Genomic DNA, 17,378 nt, shown 5'->3' with positions numbered 1-17,378 from the left:
ACCCAGGCTGGAGTGCAGTGGTGCAATCTCGGCTTACTGCAAACTCTGCCTCCCGGGTTCACGCCATTCTCCTGCCTCAGCCTCCTGAGTAGCTGGGACTACAGGCGCCTGCCACCACGCCTGGCTCACTTTTTGTATTTTTAGTAGAGACGGGGTTTCACCTTGTTAGCCAGGATGGTCTCGATCTCCTGACCTCGTGATCCGTCCACCTTGGCCTCCAAAGTGCTGGGATTACAGGTGTGAGCCACCGTGCCTGGCTTTTTTTTTTTTTTTTTTTTTTTTTTTTTGAGATGGAGTCTTGCTCTGTTGCCCAGGCTGGAGTGCAGTGGTGCAATCTCGGCTCACTGCAAGCTGCGCCTCCTGGGTTCACGCCATTCTCCTGCCTCAGCCTTTCAAGTAGCTGGGACTACAGGTGTCCGCCGCCACGCCTGGCTAATTTTTGTATTTTTAGTAGAGATGAGGTTTCACCATGTTAGCCAGGATGGTTTCGATCTCCTGACCTTGTGACCTGCCCGCCTTGGCCTCACAAAGTGCTGGGATAACAGGCATGAGCCACCGCGCCTGGCCCTGATATCCATTTTAATCTTCTTTGGAAGGGCCCATTTTTATCTTAATGAAATAGAGCAGAGTAGTTTTCAAACTAAATTTTTTAAAAGACCGGCCTATTTCAGCTCAATCTAAAAAGTAGATCATATCCATATGATATTTGATTATATGTTTAGAAATATTAAAGTTCAAATTGGCAGTCTAGATGTTAATTCATTAAAAAAATTGTCATAATGTGAAGAAACCCTTTAATTGGATAGCTTTTCCATGACTCTGTCAAGCTGTGGAAATGGTTAAGATCTAAAAATGCTGGGAACAAGTTAGTATGTTTGAAGGTATGTAGCTATTCCACACACGTGTGCACTTGCTGAGGATATCTGAGGTCACTTTGTCATTAGGTGCAGATAGCTGGCATCCAGCTAGGACAACAGTTGATGCCAGCTGAAAACACAGACCCCTTGCTGTTAATACACCAGCAGAAAAGATTCTTGTGTTCACCATGCAGCTTGGGTTTTAAATTTAATCAAGTTGCAATTTCAAAGTATAGTTTTTGAAATCTTTCATCGTTATTTTGGCACTTTTACTGGTGTGCCTTTATTTTTTGAGACAGGATCTCACTTTGCCACCCAGGCTGTAGTGTAGTGGCACAACCATGGCTCACTGCAGCCTCGACCTCCTGGGCTCAGGTGATCCTCCCACCTCAGCCTCCTGAGTAGCTGGGACTACAGGAGTGAGCCACCACGCCCAGCTAATTTTTGTATTTTTTGTAGAGGCAGGGTTTCACCGTGTTTCCCAGGATGGTCTCAAACTCCTGGCCTTAAGTGATGCACCCATCTAGTCCTCTCAAAATGCTAGGATTACAGGCATGAGCCACTGCGCTTGGCCTGCTATGTCTTGATAGTCATTTTTTCTTTGAGGACTGTTTACGTTCTGCAACGATTAAGTCCCATTTCTGCTGTTTTTTGTGTTTTGCATTTATACAACACTTTTGCAATAATAAGTAGATGCTGAAATTACATGTGATTTAAAACTATTGTTTAAATCTGATTTATGAGGCTTTCATTTCTAACTTAAGAAGCATTTTAAATGTGTTACAAGGTGCTCCTCTGTGGGCTAGACTAACCTGGGAGTTTAATCCTGTGCTCTAGAACAGTGCTATAGTGATGGGAATAATGGAGGGTTCTGCATCTGTGCTGTCTGATACACTCGTCATCAGCCACATGTCACTAACGAATATGTGGAATGTGGCAAGTGTGGCTGTTGAACTGAGTTTTAAATTGTTTTTAATTTAAATTAATTTAAATTAAAATAGTCACATGTAGCTCGTGGCCACTGTATTGGACAGCCCAACTCTAGAATGTTCTGGTTTATTATATGAGTCACTTAGTAAAAGCCAGCTGCAGCATAGCCTACTACTTGGCAATTAGCCTTCCTCTAATAAAGATTCATTGTCAATTGTTAGTCTTTTTTCCATTTTGAAATTTTGGCAGTCTGGAAGTAGTACCTGACAGTAGTTAAATACAGTAGAAATGTCTGGAAATAAAATTTGTTTGAACAGAATTCTATGTCCCGATTTATTTCTAAGAAAAAAGACTATTAAGTAACTAAGAAAAATAAAAAGAATAATTTAAGCCACTTAAAATGTAATTAGCTCTTACCAAACTAATAGAATGGAGTATGTTTTACATATAATTCCAATTTGGGGGGAGGTACCCTACATTTAGCTTCTCAGTTATATTTTTATTAGGCAAATGTTAAATGAGTTTCCATTCCTGAAGCTATATCTACTGATGTAAGGTGGAAACCATACTTGAAAGCACCTTGGATAGAAAGGGAAATTAGGGCTGGTCATGGTGGCTCACTCCTGTAATTCCAACACTTTGGGAGGCCAAGGCAGGTGGATTGCTTGAGTCCAGGAGTTTGAAACCAGCCTGGGCAACATGGCAAAACCCTGTCTCTATAAAAAAATAGCTGGGCGTGGTGGCATGTGCCTGTGGTCCCAGCAACTTTGGAGGCTGAGGTGGGAAGATCTCTTAAGCCCAGGAGGTGGAGATTGCAGTGAGCCAAGATCATGCCACTGCACTGCAGCCTGGGGGACAGAGAGAGACCCCGTCTCAAAAAAAAAAACAAACAAAAAAAACCCCCCAAAAAACTGGATGGGAAATTAGTAGTTTTCTATACGGATAATAAGCATACCTCTAACGATCTGACAGTTGACATAGACAACAAACTGATTTTTGTTAGAAAAAAACTATTTCTTTGCTTCTTAGGTGGGAATCTATATTTTCAATATAATTATTCAGTTGGTCGAGTCCTTAGTTCGAACACACTTTTTTGGTTGTAGTTTAAACTTAGGAAACCATGAAGCCTAGAGTCTCAGAGTTAAGTATATTTGGTTTCCTAGCTCTGCAGAGTTTAGCAGTCATACTTGTTGCCAGTTAAGAGTTTCAGATATTAATGGCCATTGGAGACTGTTGGTCATTGGGAGTACTGTGACAACATGAGGAGGGGAACCAAAATCAAGAACTCCAAAAGATGGCTATGGTACAAAAGAAGCAAAGTAGAGAACAGGCTTAGAAGCTTCTAAGATGCGAGCCAGGCAACAGCTGCTGTGTGCTTTAGAAGCTGAGCTGCCACACACTGTGCCGAGGATTTTAAATTCCTTTCCAAATATTTTCAAATCAGCTTTAAAGTTTCTATTATTTATTTTTGCTGTGATCTAGCTGTGATGAAATTGCTGATGTATAGCCAGCTCTTTAGAATGAATCTGGCCTATAATGGAAGGAGATATTTATGGTCTACAATGAGGGTTTTGTTCCTATCACAACAAAAAAAGCCAGAATTTATGATAAATTGTCAGGATTGATAAAAAATTGTCAAGATTTGCATTAATTGAGAGATGTGGCTGAGCAAATACAGAGCCCCCAATAATAAATCACATCATGGTTAAAGAGAGAATTAAATATAGTATGACTCAAGTCTTCTGCTTTCCTTCTTTTTGCTCTACCGTATAGGAAAGCATACACATATCCTATACATGTATGTGTACTTATACAATATAACTGGTATCTCCCAAGCCAACTTTATAAATGCAGCTATAATGTCCTTTAAGATGGGTTAGAATTCACTCCTCCTTTGAAAAATGTTAATTGAAGTCTACTGCACAAATAATAGGTCTATGTATTTTTTCAGAGTATTTTGCATTTTTCCTTAATTATATGACAGATTTAGTTTAGTATGTCCCTTCTTTCCATTTCTCTTCCTTGTTTTTAGCTTTTGAACATTTTACCTCTGTGAGAATCAGAGGTGGTAACATTTTACACGTTCTTTGATCAGCAAATGATTTACAGGTGACTTGGTTTAAAATAACTAGATGATTCTCAACTTTCTCATTTTTCTTCATCTTGGCATTATAAGATGTCTGATTTCCTTTATTTCCATAGTGACACTGAAATGACTGCTCTTTGGTACAGTTCTCTAAGGGTTAAGTGCCAGAAAGCCAAGGTGAAACTTTCTGATTGGGTTCAGCTCCACAGCTTCTGTCCCACAAACATCTGTCTCTTCTAGCCCCTATTTCTATCTAAGATGAGACGGAAACAAACTTCCTGACTGTATCCTGGAGTTTTTGTTTAGGATTTGTGTTAGTTTTAGGGTGCTTATGAAAATTCCTGTGTTTGGCAAGGTCAAGAATGGGTCCTTTTGAAAATATGAACAAGATAAGACACACACAACTATACGATATTATTTGTAGGAAATTATTAAACATAAAAATATTGGTCTGATCTTAAAATAATGCATGTGAGTATAATTTAGCGTCTGTTTTACATAGACTGTCTTTAATTTTAATGGAAATGAGGTTATTTTCATTAGCTACATAGATTATGAAAACCAAACTCAACTGTAAAACTACCCTGAACTAAAGGAGGATAATTTAATAGAAGTTTTGAGAAGTAATAGTTCAGCCTTTGCATTGTGGAAAGAGATGGAATTGCTAGAAGAGAGCGTAAATGTATAAAATTAGCTATAAATGTAACTTGATTTTTTTCCTTTCTGATACTGGGAAGGAACATGAGCTCTGCAACGTCCAGTAGCAGCCTTTTCAGAGAAGCAAGTTTGGCTGATTACAAATAACCAGTTTGCTTATTTATCATGAATTGTGGAAGACACAAATGTCAGTACGTATTGTTCATTCAATGTAACCTGTGCCAGTTGGCGGAAGTCTCAGAGGATTGCTTTGTCCCTTCCTCTGTCAGAACAGTGACTCTGTGTTAAGCCACTTCCTTCTGTGCATGAGTGGAGAGATTTGGCCTCACCGTTATGAGCGGTCTCACAGGCATGAACGTTTATAATACACATCAAAGATCTCTCTTGAATGTTGTCTGGAAAATTGTTTTTGTTTGTTTTTTGAGTAATAGAAGGCTAATATTAGTGCTTGTTTGAGTACTAACCATAATAAAGGCATCAAGGCACAACGCAGATATGTATTAGCAACTTAAAAGAGTCAAATTTGAGACACTGTCCTTTTTAAATCTAGAAAACAAATGTCTTCCTCCCTATTTTCTCTTAGCCCCAGTTTAATTAAAAATTAAGCCACAATAAAATATGGAATAACTCATAAATAGTTAATATTAAACTACCAGCTACTGAGAAATCAGCTGCTAAAAACTATTTCTTTATGTTACTAAGGTCACACCATGCAAAGACCAGCATTGCTGGTACTCCTTGAAGGAGTCATGTCCCTGGTAACTGAATTCTATGAATTGCCACTGTTTTCCTCATTGTGTTAGGATCATTAGGAATTTAAGTTGTTCTGTTCACTCTGCTTTAAAAAAATTCCCTTATACTTTTGAGTATGGTTTAATTCTGTGTTCCTAAGGCAGTCAAAACTTCCTTCTCAGAAGTAAAACATTTTTCTAGTGTTGTGCGTTCCCATTTGGTCTAACCTAATATTTCTTTAGCTGATACTCTCCCAAGATAGTTGCCAAATTACTACCAATAGTCCTTCCATACCTGCTTTGGTGCCTTCTTTTGATAACCAAATAAACCACAGACTACTATGTCTAATTTTTACATATTCAGAGTGTCTTTGTCTTGCTGGTATTAAATGTTTGGGATTTATAGCATGAAGCCAATGCGGATTTCTGGTCCATGGAACGATGGTTTGACCGCAGCCCACCCCTCTTTGGGAAGGAATGTCTTTATGTTGGGTGGAGTGAAGGGCGTTGGGGGTAATGTACCACTTTAGCTGTATGTGCATGTGTTCTCTGCTGCAGGCTTGTCCATGCGATCGTGCCTGGAGCACTCTGGTTTCCAGGTGACAGACACGATTCACGGTATAGTATGAGACCTCTGAAGTTGGAGCATTCTCTACAGCTTTAATTTCTTTCTTTTAGTTCTTGGATTCAAGAATTGCTTTTAAAAAAGAAAGTTGTAATGCTTGTTAAGTAGCACCAGCTACAGTTTGTGCTGTGCTTAAAGAGGTACAGTGATTAAGATTTCAGAATGTTGTGTAATAAATATATCACTTATTTTTTTTGTCCAAAGCAAATCAGATTCCTTTCTTCTGTTTCCTCAGTAGAAAATGACAAACATTTAGGAATTTTAGAAATTTATGGGCCTCAACTTGATAACTTAATTGAAGTAATCAAGTTCTTCCTTCATATCACTTCCAACATTAAGGAGACACCATATATATTTTGATATTTTGGTCAGAATTAGAAACAAACCTTCTTCTTTGTCCTTACCAGTCAGTATACTTTCATATGTCTTAGCTGGGTACCTGAGACCTTAGGGAGCTCTGCAGTGCTGACTTGATGTAGTGAAGGCACACTTCCCGTAAAAGTGTTGCTTGCAAGTCAACCTTTGGGATACTTAGAAGGAAGGTATTTTATTTAGTCTTGGAAGTCTGAGGAGTGTTGGGTCAGCAGGTTGCCCTAGATCAGACATAGATTTTGAGAAGGTGCTGAAATAGGCCTTTTTAAAACCTGGGCTTCCACTCACCTGTCTTTCTGCTGGCTTGTGTTGCCTAAAGTGTTTTAGAAGTTCTAGTTTCCTAGGGATATTCATCAAGTCATCCAATTTTGAAATTATTAATGTCCAAAAAGATCAAGTTGTTTTAGGCTGGTCCTTGGGATAATTGAAGACACTCTAAAGACTACCATAAAATGTTAGAAATCACTTATCTGTTTAAATTCTTGTAATTCATATGTGCTTATTAAATAATCACATAAGCTATACTTTAAATCATTGCATTGAGATCTCACATTTTAACGTGTTCTGTAAAATGTTTTCAGAAAGTGCTGTAAGTGGCCGGGCATAGTGGCTCACACCTGTAATCCCAGCACTTTGGGAGGCTGAGGCGAGTGGATCACTGAGGTCAGGAGTTCGAGAAAGAATGCTGTAAGAAACCATAAAAGCAAGAAATACGGGATGATTTCATTTTTTTCATAGAAATCAGGAAGAAGTAAGGTTAGGGTCCATGATAACTCTGAGAAGAAAACATATTGCCAAGAAAATATACTGCAAAATGTTAATTGAAAGAGTCACATAACTCTTTCAATTCTATAGAATTGAACACATTGTATAGAGTCATGGTTCTCATGCTTTTTCCTGCCCCACCTCTCCTGAGATGGAACATAGCTTCATCATCAACAGGGACTTGGCAGGCCAGGGATTAAAACAGATGCCACCCCTGTATTAAAAATTATTTCTCTCCTAGAGGGTTGAGTGTGGTGAGATAACCAGGGTGGGTATTAAGGGTCTCTGAAGCCACAGGCTACACAGTAAAGAAGTTCATGCCACTCCAAGACCAAATGGGCATCACAGCTACTGAATTGAATCCGAATGATGCACCATATCCTCCTATTCTCAGGATGAATACAATGACCTGGGAGTTGTTTCAGTACTCAGTTCAGGAAGATAATACCAGATTAGTAGAAAGATGGATTATTTTCCGAGACCAAAATTTAGATATCCTAGAAACTGAGGAAACTGAGTCTAGCTAACAGTAGGAATACTTTTTTTTTTTTTTTTTTTTGAGACAGCCTCCCACTGTCGCCCAAGCTAGAGTGCAATGGTGTGATCTTAGCTCGCGGCAACCTCTGCCTCTCAGGTTCAAGCGATTCTTGTGCCTCAGTCCCCTGAGTAGCTGGGATTACAGGCATGCGCCACTATACCTGACTAATTTTTGTATTTTAAGTAGAGACAGGGTTTCACCATGTTGGTCAGGCTGGTCTCAAATTCCCAACGTCAGGTGATCCACCCATCTCGGCCTCCCAACGTGCTGGGATTACAGGCGTGAGCCACTGCACCCAGACAGGATTATTCTTACTTATTTATTTATAGGTCTCAAAGCATTTTTAAAAGGTCACAATCAACCTACCGTTTTATGTAAAGCCTTTAAAAGAGACAGTAAGCTGAATGATCCATTTAGTTATTTTTTGGTGAGGAAGGGGTGGTAGGAAGAAGAGAATGTCATCCATGTTTCTTAATTTTCTTTTTTTGTGTGTATTTTTCTTTTTTTCTATTAAAAAATGGATGGCACAATTTTTTTTCTATAAAAAACCTGTACTCTTATTTATATATCATTTTAGTTCAGCAGCCACCATTATATTTAACATAGTACCTATTTCTATTCTATATTATGATTTTTTTGTGTGTGTGTGAGATGAAGTCTCACTCTATTGCCCAGGCTGGAGTGCAGTGGTGTGATCTTGGCTCACTACAATCTCTGCCTCCCAGGTTCAAGCGATTCTCCCGCCTCAGCCTTCCAAGTAGCTGAGATTACAGGCACCTGCCACCAGGCCCGGCTAATTTTTTTGTATTTTTAGTAGAGACTGGGTTTCACCATGTTGGCCAGGATGGTTTTGAACTCCTGACCTCAAATGATCCGCCCCCCTCAACCTCCCAAAGTGCTAAGGTTACCAATGTGAGCCACCATGCCTGGCTCATATTATATTATCCATAATTGATAATGATTTGGTTTCTTAAATAGCATTTCCAATTTATTTTGCTATTGATGACATGCTATTCTTTGTAGCTGATTCATCACTTTTAAAAATCTGTCTCACAGCAGCTCATGTAGTATTGGACCTTTAAAGATACTTTGAAGATAAATGTTTCGGGTGTTAAAGATGTTTTAAATGACATTTTTTTTTTGAGACGGAGTCTCGCTCTGTCGCCCAGGCTGGAGTGAAGTGGCACGATCTCTGCTCACTGCAAGCTCCGCCTCCCGGGTTCACGCCATTCTCCTGCCTCAGCCTCCCGAGTAGCTGGGACAACAGGCACCCGCCACCACGCCAGGCAATTTTTTGTATTTTTAGTAGAGATGGTGTTTCACTGTGTTAGCCAGGATGGTCTCAATCCCCTGACCTCGTGATCCGCCCATCTTGGCCTCCCAAAGTGCTGGGATTACAGGCGTGAGCCACCACGCCCGGCCAAATGACATTTAAATGATAACTATATGTGACTTAATGACACTTTCTTTATGCCGCTTTCACCCATTTCTTACTATACACAGACTCTAGGGAAAACTGAGATGCTGCTTTGTTTTCATCTCCCGAATGGGGCTTTATTCGTTTAGTCATAAACCTACTTCCCTCAGTATTAGAGAAGTCTTCCATTAAGTACTGGCCAAATAAGTTTATTCTGTCTGATGGCTTAAATAGGTTAAAAGAAATATACCTGCTATATTGTGGAACATTAGGTAACTTAAAGTAGGTTTTTGAATCCTAAAATCATATAACACAAAATACAATAAAGGGACGTCTCTTCCTCCTTGGTCCTGGAGTTGTCTTACTACTTATTGATTTTTTTTATTGTATTTTTATTTTATGAGACAGAGTCTCGCTGTCGCCAGGCTGGGGTGCAGTGGCGCGATCTTGGCTCACTGCAACTTCAGCCTCCTGGGTTCAAGTGATTCTCCTGCCTCAGCTTCCCGAGTAGCTGAGACTTACAGGCGCACATCACCACACCCAGCTAATTTTTGTATTTTTAGTAGAGAAGGGGTTTCACCATGTTGGCAAGGATGGTGTTGATCTCTTGACCTCGTGATCCGCCTGCCTCGGCCTCCCAAAGTGTTGGGATTACAGGCGTGAGCCACCGTGCCTGGCCCATTTTATTTTTAAAGCATGAAGTAGAACATTTTGAAAACCTGTGCTCTGTAATATGAATATTTACTGCTTTTCATAGTCTCATTTAAAATACAAAGCCTAAATAGCCGGGCTTGGTGGCACACCCCTGTAATCCCAACTATTCCGGAGGCTGAGGTGGGAGAATCGCTTGAACCCAGGAGGTGGAGGTTGCAGTGAGCTGAGATTGCACCACTGCACTCTAGCCTGGGTGACAGAGTGAGACGCTGTCTCAAAAACAAAAAACAAAACAAACAAAAAAACCCCAAAGCCTTAAATTGCAATTTTGTTAGAAAAGTAACATTTGAAACCTTGTATCAAATGTATTTATTATAAAAATAATACACGCTTTTAAGCACTTTTTAAAGTATAGAAATAAAGTAAAAATGAAAGTCCTCTATTTTCTCATTTTACTCCGTAGCTAATATAATTCAGACTTTAAGGAATTTAGTTTTTAAATTTAAAAGTTCTTGGCCAATCAAAAAATCTTTTTCAGGCTGGTCATGGTGGCTCATGCCTGTAATCTCAGCCCTTTGGGTGACTGTGGCAGGAGGATCACTTGAGCCCAGGAATTCAAGAGCAGCCTGGGTAACATAGTGAGATCTTGTCTCTACAAGAAAAAAAAAAGGCCAGGTATGGTGGCACATGCCTGTGGTCCTGCTACTTGGGAGGCTAATACAGGAGGATTGCTCGTCCTGGGGAGGTTGAGGCTGCAGTGAGCCCTATTCCTGCCACTGCACTCCAACCTGAGAGACAGAGCGAGACCCAGTCTCCAAATTTTTTTTTAAAGTTTCACCTCTTAAAAGCTAACTTTAAAATAGTAAGTATGCCTCCTTTATTAATGCTGTCACTGTAGCCTCATTTGTTTCCTACATCACAGGCTAATGAATATATGACTCTAACTTAAGATTCTCTTGAAAACTAAGCCCAAAATAGGAAGGAAAGAAAGAAGGTGGGAGGAAGCCAGTGGCAATATATTTTTCATTATTGTGTGCCTTTTAAGTGTAGAATTCAGTGGTTTTCAGTGTATTTATGGAGTTGGGTGTCTTAGGCATAATTGAGACATTCTGATTTCTTAGGTCTTGAAATTTCAATGTTTATTTTTTAAAAGTTTTTATTATGGGGAATTTCAGATATACCCTAAAGTAGAAGAGTATAATGAACCCCAGTGTCCATTCCTCATCTTCCCCTCACAGCCAGTCTTCTTCCATCTTTTCCCTCATTTACTCCACCAGGGTTATTTTGAAGCAAATTCCAGATGTTATATTATTCTGTAAATATTTCAGTCTGTATCTATATAAGATGATTTTTAAAAAATGACCACAGTAATGTTCACATTAAAAAAATTTAATAATTACTTAAATAACTAGTGTTCAAATTTCTAATAAATGTAAAAAGCTTAGTTTTGTTTTATAACTTATAGAGGATAATTTTTATTAACTTGTTAGAGAAAAGTTGGATGTCATACTAAATATTTATACAATGTATTTTAATATCTACTTCAAATGAATTTATGTCACTGAAGTAAAATCCCACGGATTCCTATATATATATACACATATATATACATATATATATACGTGTGTGTATATATATATATGTATATATGTATATATATATATGTATATATGTATATATATATATATATTTTTTTTTTTTTTTTTTTGAGTCAGAGTTTTGCTCTTGTCACCCAGGCTGGAGTGCAGTGGCGTGATCTTGGCTCACTACAACCTCTTCTTCCCGGATTCAAGCGATTCTCCTGCCTCAGCCTCCTGAGTAGCTGGGATTACAGGCATGCGCCACTATGCCCGGCTAATTTTTTTGTATTTTTAGTAGAGTTGGAGTTTCACCATGTTGGCCAGGCTGATCTCAAGCTCCTGACCTGAGATGATCCACCTGCCTCAGCCTCCCAAAGTGCTGGGATTACAGGCGTGGGCCACCCCCCCGGCCCCAAAATATATTTAACTTCCTGTCTTCCTGGACGAAAAAGTTCTTCTCTTACCTTTCCATGAATATACACTTGGTTTGAGATTTCCTGGTCTTACACTTCTTATTTACAGGACTTAGGGAGCCTGAACATTCTGTACTGAGGAAACAGAACAGAGGGCTGGATATTGCAGAAGTCCATCTTGCCTTCATAATGGTGCTCTTATGGTATAAGTGATGAATTCATCTGGGGGTGGAGTGAGGGAGTGGGCAGGGGAGATTATCATGGATTTACTACCACTTATAGTGCCAATATGTTTAAAAAAAGGAAAGACTTTGGGGCCTCAGCCAATTTTTAACTTTGGATGAAGTAACTTGCTTTTGCGAGCGCCATTAGATAAGGGAAAGGGACTTCTGATGGCTAAATAACCCATTAACTGTATCTCCCTAAGAAGATACAGTTAGAGTAACAACAGCATAGGAATAACCATAGTCATTTAGAATTGTGTACAGGTCAAATCCCGTTACAACAATTTCAGAAGAGTATCTAACTTATTTGTCTTAAAGCTTATACTGCAAAGTATTAATATGTAATATATCAGATTATAGAACTTTTTTGTTCTTAAGTTTCTTTGGAGAAAAAAACACAAGGACTTTTGAAGGGGCATTTCTAATTAACCCCACAGCCAGCTTCCTTGTTACCAAGACCCTGGATGGGAATTTGCTATCACTGGTTGGCTGCATGGCACCAGGCAGCTCCTTGGGCTCACTTGCCTCGTGCTATACCACTCCGGAGTGTTCATTTATTCATGCAGCCTAAAAAGTGTAGTGGGCATCGAGATTTGCTTGGTGCTCTGGGAGAAGACTAACATCAATAAAAGACGCAGTCCCTATTCATTAGGAATTTACAGACTGCTTGGAAGAGGCGACCCGCAAAGCAGAGTCTAAGGAACGATGCGGCCACGAGAGTGTTTGGAATTAGGGTGAAGGGAAGCTTTCCAGCGCCTACCACATCGCACATCAAACCATCTGCAAAGATCTGAAAGCATTTTTGTAGTATTTTGATTTTTATAGCTTTCATTGTAACGGGATTTAACCTGTAACATCTTTTCATCAGAGAACTGCAGATTACACAAATGAAAATATCATAAATCCCCATTTGTACTTTCTGTACTTTGTACCAAATGTACTTAACTGTATGCTAAATATAGTATTGAATATGTATCAGTGCAAACGTTAAGAGCCTTTTGCAAATAGATTTATGAACATGGATACTTATTTTGTTTACTTTTATATTAAGATAGAACATGTACTGTTTATACAAAACATGCATTAAAACGTCTGTAATGTTATTTCAGTGTGTGATGGATGAGTGGTTGCTTTAAATCACTAGGTTTTTGATTGGTGCTAGAGTAGCTGGTGTTGCTTAACGTGGCATTTTTTTTCCTGTCCACACTTTCCACCCTTGGTACAGGTATTTTTGATAAAGCTGTGGAATGGAAAGGTATGTTTTTCATGGGGTGTTCAAGAATCTGTTACCTTAAATTTTTTTAAAGAGGTTTCCTTTATGGGATTCCTTTTGTGTCTGGCTTAAGCAGACTTAGTTTAATTTAACAAGTAACATTTTTAGAGGCAGTATTTGAGTATAAAAGTTTGACGTGACACAAGTTTCTGACTTTACTTTTCCCCATTCCCTTATTAAAGATAGTACGAAGGATTTTAAAGCATTTGGGGTGGGGGGTTGCTCTTAAAATATATGATCTGTACCATGAGAAAGAATGTAGCCCAAGGGTTGTTTATGGTAGTTAATGATCTAGTGTGTTTATTGCTAGAATCCTGGTTATCATAAATTTGCAATTTCATTGAGGAAAGTGATATAAGTATTTCTTAATATATTAATATGTGAAATAATTTTAGAGACTTTATTAAATACACACAGTCCTCTTTATGGTAGAGGAACAGTTCAGCTTGAGCTGGTGACCGGCTGAACTAGAGGGGTTACTCTGGGAAAGTGGCGAGTCGGCAGGGCATGTCTGCACAGATTTTGTGCCAGGTTTCCTGCCTGCACAGCGCTTTCTTCTCTGTCCAAGTTCTGTGCTGACCACAGCTGTCCACAGGCATGTTTACACTCCCTGTTCTTGCAGGTTGACTTGAGAGAACCACGTAGCTAAATTGGTGAGAGACTCAGCCTGACCGCTTGTCTTTAGAAGGCCTGATTGGAAGAGTGCACTCTATTGACTTTCCTCTAACAATGAAATTGTGAAAGGTACATGGGGCGGCTGTGAGACGTGCAGCTATCGGGTCTCACCGGCACATCCCTTTTCTCGTAAAGCAATGAAGCACTTTCTAAGGTGTTGGTACTAGTGCTGGAGGCTGCTGGTGCATTAGATGCTGCCCGTCACATCGGTGGGCTGAGAAACCTTCCTTAAAGACCTGTGATGTTTTGTAAACCCTGACTGTTCTGGTGGTTGCAAAGTTAGTGTCTGTTTAGTGTTCCCCATCTCACCAGAAGTGTTTCCTTTTTCTCATTCATAGAGGTCCTGTAATAAAGAGGGATCCGAACAAGCTCAGAAAGAAAATGAATTTCAAGTAAGTAATTCAGTCTTTCTGCATCTGTGTGAGATATGAACTAGTGTTAGCCACCCTTCGCTACTCCAGGGCTTGGCAGTGCCTCTTATCTACCCTTGGAAAATCCTGATCTATCTTTCTACGAGGAGGGGCTCTTGGTATATCTATCAGAAGCCACCTTACGGAGACTGAGTGAGCGGTGGGTATTCCTCATTCCTCCTGAGAGTGTAGACTGTGGAAGTTTGGTGTCTTTATGGCAATTGAAACAGCATTCGGATGTTGGCATATGGCAGCCAGGGGAGCATTTGTGTGTGGTACCTGATGAGGAGGCCCTGGCTGCTGCTGCTGTGATGCCTCTCTCATCCCCTTTCTGGTCGTTCCCACACTTCCCATCAGGAAGCGGGTCACTGCCCAGTGGTTTTGGTGGCCACCCATTTTCCCTGGGCTAACAGCAATGTTTTTTCCTATGGATGATACCCAAGTTGGAAAAGCTTCTTCCTAGACTTAGAGAATGTGACCCCACTCTCTGAAACACACATGTGCAGATGGCTTGAGGCCAAGAGCACTGACGGATGGAGCCTCAGAGGCAGGGGTCTGGGGTGTTGGTCTGCATGCCCCAGCGTAAGCGCCTTTTGAGCATCTCTGCCATTATGTGCAGGCTCACAGAGAAGGGTGCATGTGCACACATGCCCAACATACGTGGGTCTAAGCTGTAGATACACACATCGCCACATCATTTTTACCAATTGTATATTGATTATTAAAATGGTCAAGAAATAGGCTGAATGCGGTGGCTCACACCTGTAATCCCAGCATTTTGGGAGGCTGAGGCAGGTGGATCATGAGGTCAGGAGTTTGAGACCAGCCTGGCCAACAAGGTGAAACCCCGTCTCTACTGAAAATAGAAAAATTAGCCAGGCATAGTGGTGGGCACCTGTAATTCTAGCTACTTGGGAGGCTGAGGCAGGAGAATTACTTGAACCTGGGAGGCGGAGGTTGCAGTAGACCGAGATTGTGCCACTGCACTCCAGCCTGGGCGACAGGAGTCGTCCCCACCAAATGCAAAAAAAAAAAGAAAAAAATCAAGAAATAGACATTAAAACGGTTGAGATAAAAAAGGAATGAAAGTGATGATATTTTTTCCACACTTTTCAGCGGCTTGTTTTACATGTGTCTTGCTCTGGGGGCCCTGCTAGAGGATCTAGAACTTGTGCTCTCTGGAGTGACAGTGACTGGGAAGTCCTTGGGTGGGAAGTGATTGACAATCTGTTGTGAACCATTCCAAGCCCTTTGTGCAGAGGCCTTTGGACATCCTGTTAGCTGAAAATGGTGGATCACCAGGACCTGCGTGATGCTAAATCCAAAGTACTTTTCAGTTCTCATTTTATTTTGACTTCTCAGTAGCATTTGACATGACCCCCACCCTTTTGAAATGTTTCCTCTCCTGAGGGCAGCCATGACACAGAGACACAAAGTACAGATCTGGCTGTCTACATGCTAGGGCGCCCCATGATTTGACCATAGGCCCTCTTCTCATGTTGTCCTGTCTCCCTCGGTCACCTGATCTATAGGCCAAAGGGCCGCTACATTCTTCCTCCAACCCTGACCTCGACTTGGAACTAATGCCATTGGCTAGCAGTCCCTCCTCGGATGTCTCACATGCCCCTCAAACTCGCCATGAAATCGCCCGGCCGATTTCGGTCTTTTTTATGTGAATTTTATATGAATTTATTTTTAACTTTTTATTTCATACCAATTTTAGACTTACAGAAAAAATTTCAAGAATAGTACAGAGAGGCCTGGCATGGTGGCTCACGCCATAATCCTAGCACTTTGGGAGGCCAAGGCGGGTGGATCACGAGGTCAGGAGATCGAGACCATCCTGGCTAACATGGTGAAACCCCGTCTCTACTAAAAATACAAAAAAAATTAGCCAGGCGTGGTGGCGGGCACCTGTAGTCCTAGCTACTTGGGAGGCTGAGGCAGGAGAATGGCGTGAACCTAGGAGGCAGAGCTTGCAGTGAGCCGAGATCGTGCCAGTGCACTCCAGCCTGGGTGACAGCGTGAAACTCCGACTGAAAAGAAAAAAAAAATAGTACAGAGATTTCCCATGCACCCCTCACCCAGCTTCCCTAATGTGAACATCTCACATAACCACAGTGCAATGGTCAAAACCAGGACATTAACGTTGATGCAATAGTGATAACTAAACGTCTGTAATCCCAGCACTTTGGGAGGCTGAGGTGAGCTGATCACTTGGGGTCACAAGTTTGAGACCAGCTTGGCCAACAGGGTGAAACCCTGTTTTTACTAAAAATACAAAAATAAGCTGGGCTTGGTAGCGAATGCCTATAGTCCCAGCTACTTGGGAGGCTGAGGCAGGAGAATCGCATGAACCCGGGAGGCGGAGGCTTCAGTGAGCTGAGATCTCGCCACTGCACTCCAGCCTGGGCTATCCATCTCCAAAAAAAAAAAATAATAATAATGTCTCCAAAAAAGAAAAAATAACTGAACTATGACCTGAATTGAATTTCAGAAGTTTTACTATGCATATTTTCTTTTGTTCTGTCTCGAGATTTAGCTAGATCTCAAGATTGCATTGGCTACTTCTCTTTAGTCTTTTTCAGCCTGTAACAATTCTTTTGTTATTTGTAATCTTTATACTTGTGAAGAGTACTGATCCGTTATTTTGGAAATGTCTCCTCAATTTCAGCTTGTCTAGTGTTTTCTCACAATTGAGGTTATGCATTTTTGGCTGAAATACCACAGAAATGCTGTTATGTCTTCTCAAGAAGTTCATAACATCAATACTCTTCTTCCTGGGTTTTAAATAAATGAAACTTCATAGATAAAGTGAAAAGTCAGTTTAAACCCCTTGTTCCATTCTCAACCACTTCTCTCTCCCGTTTCTGTTCACTCTTCACATGCTCCAATCTGACATCTGTCCACCCATCACTCTGAAGCTGTTCTTTTTTTTGTCACCAACAGGTTCCATATTGCCAAATCTAATGGCCACTTAGCAGCACCATTAGGGAATACCACTCTCCTTCCTGGCAGTGGCGCCTGCCTCACCTCGCCTTCTGGCCTGGCCCCTCTTTTTGCTGCCTGAACTTAAACCAGTTTTTCAAGTTGTGGCTTGTGAACCTCTAGTGGGGCATGAAATGTTAGCATGTTGATTGCTTTTTAAAATGAAATAGAGTAGAAAATATT

The 17,378-nt window shown here is 40.5% G+C and overlaps 1 protein-coding gene across 6 annotated transcripts in view; it reads left to right on the top strand.

Annotated features, from left to right (window-relative positions):
* Positions 1–17,378, top strand: part of CHKA (choline kinase alpha) — a 68,115-nt gene that overhangs the window by 26,369 nt on the left and 24,368 nt on the right. For 3 of the 6 annotated variants that reach the window (XR_004665134.3, XR_008620218.2, XM_034933182.3), the window contains exon 3: positions 14,136–14,189. The exons of 2 other annotated variants lie outside the window; for them this stretch is intronic. Coding sequence is in view for 2 of the 4 variants with exons in the window: in XM_034933182.3 (XP_034789073.1) it covers positions 14,136–14,189 (54 nt within the window). In the remaining 2 variants the exon portion in view is untranslated. Of the gene's footprint in view, positions 1–13,074; positions 13,105–14,135; positions 14,190–17,378 lie in introns of all 6 variants that reach the window. One more of the 6 variants, XM_034933181.3, reaches the window with a different exon arrangement.

This window comes from Pan paniscus, chromosome 9, assembly GCF_029289425.2.
Source record: "Pan paniscus chromosome 9, NHGRI_mPanPan1-v2.0_pri, whole genome shotgun sequence".
Classification (NCBI taxonomy): domain Eukaryota; kingdom Metazoa; phylum Chordata; class Mammalia; order Primates; family Hominidae; genus Pan; species Pan paniscus.
The sequence above is the reverse complement of the archived record's forward strand: the minus strand, read 5'-3'. Positions and strand labels throughout refer to the sequence as shown.